This window comes from Geospiza fortis, unplaced genomic scaffold (assembly GCF_000277835.1).
Source record: "Geospiza fortis unplaced genomic scaffold, GeoFor_1.0 scaffold172, whole genome shotgun sequence".
In the NCBI taxonomy this organism is placed as follows: Eukaryota; Metazoa; Chordata; class Aves; order Passeriformes; family Thraupidae; genus Geospiza; species Geospiza fortis.
The window spans coordinates 3,616,068-3,622,309 of NW_005054309.1; the positions used below are offsets into that span (position 1 = coordinate 3,616,068).

At 61.5% G+C, this 6,242-nt stretch overlaps 1 protein-coding gene across 1 annotated transcript in view; it reads right to left on the reverse strand.

Annotated features, from left to right (window-relative positions):
• The window catches only part of LOC102040255 (endothelin-converting enzyme 2-like), a 6,584-nt gene extending 1,708 nt beyond the window's left edge, over positions 1-4,876 (reverse strand). The window contains exons 1-16 of the mRNA XM_031055506.1: positions 4,790-4,876; positions 4,277-4,421; positions 3,875-4,090; positions 3,676-3,800; positions 3,386-3,532; positions 3,245-3,310; positions 2,884-3,072; positions 2,343-2,485; positions 2,112-2,226; positions 1,752-1,862; positions 1,457-1,555; positions 1,292-1,369; positions 1,006-1,109; positions 616-726; positions 245-312; positions 7-65 (exon numbers count right to left, since the gene is read on the reverse strand). Coding sequence (XP_030911366.1) covers positions 7-65; positions 245-312; positions 616-726; positions 1,006-1,109; positions 1,292-1,369; positions 1,457-1,555; positions 1,752-1,862; positions 2,112-2,226; positions 2,343-2,485; positions 2,884-3,072; positions 3,245-3,310; positions 3,386-3,532; positions 3,676-3,800; positions 3,875-4,090; positions 4,277-4,421; positions 4,790-4,876 — 1,863 coding nt within the window. The remainder of the gene's footprint in view (positions 1-6; positions 66-244; positions 313-615; positions 727-1,005; positions 1,110-1,291; positions 1,370-1,456; positions 1,556-1,751; positions 1,863-2,111; positions 2,227-2,342; positions 2,486-2,883; positions 3,073-3,244; positions 3,311-3,385; positions 3,533-3,675; positions 3,801-3,874; positions 4,091-4,276; positions 4,422-4,789) is intronic.
• Between the last annotated feature and the right edge of the window lie 1,366 nt (positions 4,877-6,242).

Genomic DNA, 6,242 nt, shown 5'->3' on the forward strand with positions numbered 1-6,242 from the left:
CCTCACCAAGCGGATGAAGCGAAAGCTGCACAGAGAAGCCGGGGGAAGGTATCGGCAGGTGCCACCTGGGGAGACAGGACGATAGAAGGGGGTGGCCAGGGGGGCACGAGCACACATGATGCAATGGATGGCAAAGCGGGACCCCTGTGCACCCAGGGCACCTCTTCCCCATGCCAGGGGCAGGGGCTGGGGGGGGACAGGAAGGTGACAGGGGTCAGGGCCAGCGGTGCCTGTGGGCTCTCACCTTGGTCATCAAATGCATGGGTCAGCTCGTGCCCCATCACCACGCCGATGCCACCGAAATTAAGGGCTCTGTGGGGCCATAAGAAAGAACCAGGTAAGTACAGGATGTGTTAATGATGCCATTGCAGCCACCCCATCTCTGTTTGGGCAGCCAGTGACACTCTGCTCCAGCTGGGACCCAAGTGGGAATCACTCCTGTTGGGGACACTGGTGGCCCTAAGGGGACTCAGGCTGTCTTGACTGCAGCATGTAAAGCCTTGAGAGACACTCAAGCCCTTCAGGGCTTTTATTTGTGACTGTAGGGGAACTCTGTGGCATGCTGGCCCTGATCCAACCCCTGGCTCCAGGAAGTGCCCCCCATGCCAGACTCACTTGGGGTGGCTGCGGGCATAGAAGGGAGCCTGGAGGATCCCAGCAGGAAAGACGATCCCGTTCTTGGTGGGCAGGTAATAGGCATTGACAGTCTGTGGGGTCATGCTCCACCTGGGCAGGGAGGTGGGACAGGGCACAGGCAGGGGTGTGTCCCTGTCACCCCGGCCCCTCCTGTGCCACTGCCCACCGCAGGGCCCTGCCCAAGGCTGACACTTTTACCAAGGACCTTGCCTGGGGATAAGCTACAGCTACCACAGGTGACCTGTGCTACCACAGGTGACCTACTGTGCTGTGCTACCCCACGAGGGTGACCTCCTCCCCACTGAACCAGTGCCATCCAGGCACCCAGGGTCACATCCTCCCCTCCTCCCACCCAAGCCCACCCCTTACTGGTCGCGGTTGGGGGGTTTCCGGAGCTGGTCAGCCATCACTTTGGCAGAGAAGTTGTAGAAGTTGAGCATGTTTTGGAAGAAGGAGTCCTCAGAGACCTCGTACTGGTGAGGAAGAGGAGGGATGAGGACAGGTCCACTGGGGTGGTTCCCCACACCCTGGCCAGGATGAGCTCAGTACTTGGGTGGCTTTGCACAATGTCCCAAATAGGGACATTGCTCGACAGTGGGGGCCCCCCAAGCTTGGCATGACCAAGCTTCTCTCCCACAAGCCAGGTGCCCCCTACCCCATCATAGACATCATCCAGCTCCTTGTTGTCCAGAATGAAGTCAGGGAAGCCAATCATGTCGTAGATGGCATCCGCCTGCATGGGGAGAGGCCCCAGCAGTGAGACTGGGGAGCTTATATGGATAGGGTGAGGTTTCCCATCCACTTCCCTCCCTGGGGTCACCTTCTCCTTTGCAGCCTGCCTGGTCTTCTCATCCATCCAGTCCAGCTGGTCCAGGGATACCTCGAAGGCTGCACGGATCTCGCTGATCATCTCCTCAGCCTGGGGAGGGGAGGCAATGAGGGCCCCCTACCCCCCACAATGCCTCGGTGGGGACAGGGTGGGCAGGGTACAACCTCCCCAGGGCTAGGGGTCCCGTTTTCCAGCTCCCTGCCTTCCAGCCCTGGGGCTTGGGCAGAATTGGGATTCCCACAGATGGTGATGGGGAGGGAGGGGATGGGGACAGAAGTATTCTCACGATGGCCTTGCTGTCCCGGTCAAAGGTGGCTTTGACGAAGAGGGAGCCCAGTGCAAAGCCCAGTGTGTCATCCGTGTTGGAGATGCAGGTTTGCCAGCGGGGTGTGCAGGACTGTGGGAGTGAGATGAGGGTCAGTGAAACCCTCAGCTCACTCCCCTGCTCCCCTGCGTTCACCCAGCCTGGCTCTGCCTCATCAGAGGGGAGATAGGCAGCAGCAATGCCCCCATCCCAAAAGATAATCCCTGGGCTCCCACTGAAGCATCCAGGTCTTAGCATGCCAAGGGCATCTGAAGGACAGAGGAGGTCCTGGCTGCTTCCAGGCTGAGTGTGGAGAGGTCTGATCCCAGGGCCCTCCGTTACCTTCCTGGTGCCATAGAGTGTCTCCAGCAGCCTCTCCTGGGCTGTCTCGAAGCGCTGGTCCAGGCTGGAGGCTGTCTTCTGCACCAGGTTCCAGATCAGGTAGTTGTTCAGGATGCTGCAGGGGCAGAGAAGATGCTGCAGCTCACCATGGTCTATGACTTCAAGACACTGATGAGCCCAAAATGTGTCCCTGCCGTGGGGGCCGCAGCCAGGGATATGGAGGAGTCTCACCTCCTGTCAGTGTCATTGATGAGCTCAGAGACCTGCTGAAGGTAGGTGTCCCCGTACACCACCACAGGCTCCGTGTCTGTCAGCTCCAGTGGGGCCAGGGCATAGGAAAGGTAATCCAGCCAGTCAATGGCAGGGGCCAGCACCTGGAGGGGACACAGGAATGTGGCACCAGGGGCTTGGCATGGCTATGCTGCGTCCTGCTCAGCATGCTCAGTTCCTGGGGCAGGAACTGTGTTTTCTGGGAAGGACCCAAAGTCCCTCACCACTCCAGATCCTTCTCTGCACCCTTAATGCTTTTAATGCTGCAGGACAGGGAGGGGACCCCGGACCCCACAATATGAGGTGGCAGCTTCCCCCAAATGGTAACAACTGCGGGGATGGGCACTGCTCTTCAACACCCAGTGCATGTCCCACCACAGATGGGGCTGCCCAGGGTGTCCCAGAGTAAGGACAGCAATGGGCACAAACCCCTTGGTGCCCTCTGGACAAGTCCCTGTATGTCTCAGAAGGGTGTCCCCAGGCTGCTTGGGGCCATGCCCACCTGCAGCTCGGCGATGCTCATCTTGTGGTAGATCTTCTCATCATCCCGCCGCTCAGCCTGGGGCACGGTGATGTTGGCCAGCTGGGTTTCAAAGTCCAGCACCTGCTGCATCTGCAGGCGGGTGGGCTCTGGGGTGCCCCCCAGCAGCGTGCCCAGCTCCACCATGTAGTCCAGGTACGCTGCCAGAACCTGTGGAACCCCAAGCCCTGCCTCAGTGCCAAGCACAGTTCATCCCACCTCCCTGGGGTGGGCACCCAACAGGCAGGATGGAGATGCCAGGTGTGTCCCAGTGCTGCTCGCACCCCAGTGCCATGGATTTCCCCTGATTGCAGTTGGCAGCATGCCCAGCAGCCAGCCTCACCCTCTCATTGGCAGTCTTGTTCAGATAGTAATCCCGGGACGGGAGGAAGAGCCCCGACTGGTCCACCTGTGGGGAGACAGAGGCAGCATAGACATTCTGGTGTGCCCCGGTGTCTGCCACCCCTGGGGCCAAGGTGCCAACCTGGATGATGTTGCTGTTGGAGCTCTTGGAGTCTGCACCCACATACACTGTGAAGAAGGGGGTTGCCCGGTATGTGCCTGACACACTCTTGAGTACCTCCATGAAGCTGGTTTGGTTCCAGGAGCCAGTGATGTTCCATCCCCCAATCTGCCAGCAGACAGAGCTGGTACCTCAGGGAGGGATGGAGTGCATCCCAAAGGTTACTCCCTCCCCAGTTACGTGAAGAGCCAAGCAGGAGGTGTGGTGGGCCGAGCCCTGGCAGCTCAGCTCACGTGTGGGTGTGTGCCCACCTTGTCGATGAGCTCCATAAGGGGCTGGGAGCCCAGCTCCTCTATCCTCTGCTCCTTGAGGCAGGACAGGTAGTACCGCTGTGTCTTCCGCTCTGCCTCGCTGCTGGAGTTGAAGGTGGCATTTTCTGCGGGAGGCTGTGGGTCAGCCCCAGTGACACAGGGGTCACCCCCTCAGTGTCTGCGACCCCTTGGTGCCCACCTAGGAGATGCTTCATGATGGCCTGGTTCTGGTCCCAGATGCTGTTGAAGGTGCTCCACTTGGAGCGCCCGTTGGGCAGCGGGTTCCTCTTAATCCAGCCCCCGCACGAGTACTGGTAGAAGTCCTGGCACGGGTCCGTCTCTGTATCCAGGGCCTCCAAGATCTTGCTGGCCACCCGGACACAGGCATCCGTCAGGCACGTGCTGTGAGAGGGATCTGGCAGGGAAGGCATGCCTGGGGCTGGGCGAGCGTACTGGGGGAAACCGAGGCACGGAGCGGGGCCAAGCCCTGTCTGTACCCCAGGATGGGCAGAGCACCTGGAGCAGGTAGGTGCTAACTCTGGGCTGACCCATCACTCCTCATCCTCCCGGGTGTGGGGACACTGCTGCCAAGTCTCCCTACCTCTGCGGTACTGAATGGCCAGAGTGACGACGGCGACGCTGAGCAGCAGGGCCAGGGAGACGGCGACGGCGCAGAGCACCAGCTCCAGCTGGCTGCGGGAGGCCAGGCGGCTCAGCAGCGTCCCCGGCCCCTTCCGGAACCCCACCTGGGCAGGAGGAGCAGGACCTGCCATCGCACCGTGGGGGGCCGAGCATCACTGCCCCCCCTTGCCTCCCCCCACTCCCCAGTGCCTGGCGTGGCTGCATGAGGACGGGGGCACCAGGGCATCCCTGCCCACCGGCCCTGGCGAGCCCGTGGTGGGTGCTGGCAGCCCTCCCAAGCCACAAGGAAGGACGATCGTCCAGGCGCGCTCTGTGCCGCATTTTGGCTGACTCCCAGCACATCCCTGGGGACAGCCATGTCTGGCTTGGCTCCCAACCCTGCTCCCACTGCCCACTTGGTTGCAGGCAGGCCCCAGAGGGTGAGGACGGGGGCTGGAGAGGGGAAGGATGGAGGAGCCGGGGCAGACCTCACCTCCACGCTGTCGGGAGAGGTGCTGCCATCCCCCGCTGGCTCCGGCCCCTCCTCGTCCTGCAGCGTGGCACGCTTGTAGTTGGGCATCTGCTGAGGGAGGGAGCGGGCTGGGGCAGGGGCGTGGGGGTAGCTGCTCCCCTCCCTGCTACACCCTCTGGCTCTTATAGCAGGGCCGAGTGCCTGCTCAGTGAGTACACAGCCAGGCTGAGGCAGCTCCTGACCCCCCTCGGTGTGCCTGGGCCTCCCCCAGAGGTTGTCCCCATCCCTGTGTGCCCCTGGAGGGCACGGGGAGAGCTGCTAATGAAGGACTTGGGGGCCGTCACCGGAGCATCCCTCTGCATAGCCATGGCATCACCCTGCTGACAGGTGACACATCGCCACGGAGACATGGTCCCCGTCACCAAGCAACGGTTTCCTAGTGCTGCTGTCTCACCCCTCCTCCCCTGACTGGAACTTTCCATGCAGATGTGCACCAGTCTGAAACATCTGGAAGTGCTTCCAGCCCCATCATAGCTCCAGGGGGACCAAGATGCAGGACAGAGTGTGCAAGGGGAGAAGGGGCACTGCAGTGTGTACCAGCCAGCAGGACAGGGTCCCCCTTATTCCTGGCCTTGGCAGGCAGCTTGCACAGATCCAGCCGTGAGGGCTGCTGAGGACTCAGCCAAGAGGGAGGTGGTGGAGTTGAGCCAGCAGCATTGGAGGGGGGGATAAGCTAGAAGAAAATGCTGGAGGTTTTGGTGGAAGGGAATCAGCAATGCCGCTGGTTGTGAGCTATCCTCAGGCTTCAGAGCTAACGCCTGGGTGGGTTGCAGCTCACTGTCCAGACTGTGCTGCAGACTAAAGTGAATGCCCAGCCTGCAGGGCTGCTGTCATGGGCCAGGAAGGAGCTGGGGTGGGATGGATGATGGGCAGGGGGGAAAGCAAGGAGTGTGCCTCATGCCCAGCTCTGCCCACTGCCACACTGCTGGGATGGGGGGGGGGCATCGCCAAGGGCAGCAGCAGGAAGGTGGGATAGGCAGGAGATGGCAGGAGCCCCCCACTGGGTCAGGCTCCTGGAAGGTGCTGGCATTAGGAAGGATTGCTCAGCATCCTGTAGGAGCTTGGCCAGCCTGGCCCCCCCACCACCCCAGCTCTCCTCAAAGTGCTCCTTTCCGCTCCTGGGTGGTCCTCATCCTGGGCAATAGCCAGCACCCCCTCTCCAGCATCTTCTGTGGCATCCTCAAGGCAGGAGTCGCCTTCTGGGGCTCCTCCTAGCCCCTCTGTAGGGCTGAGACCCATGGGGAGAGGGCCCCCTGCCCCCTCCAGAGGTGCTGTCTTGGGGCTCCCCTATGAGCAGCATTACCGTACTCAGTGGAGTGGGGTTTGTGGGGCCATGCCTGAACCACCCCAGTTCCCTCTGCCCAGCCCCAGGCAGAGATTTGGAGAGGGTCCTTCTTCCTCCACCATGGGGGAC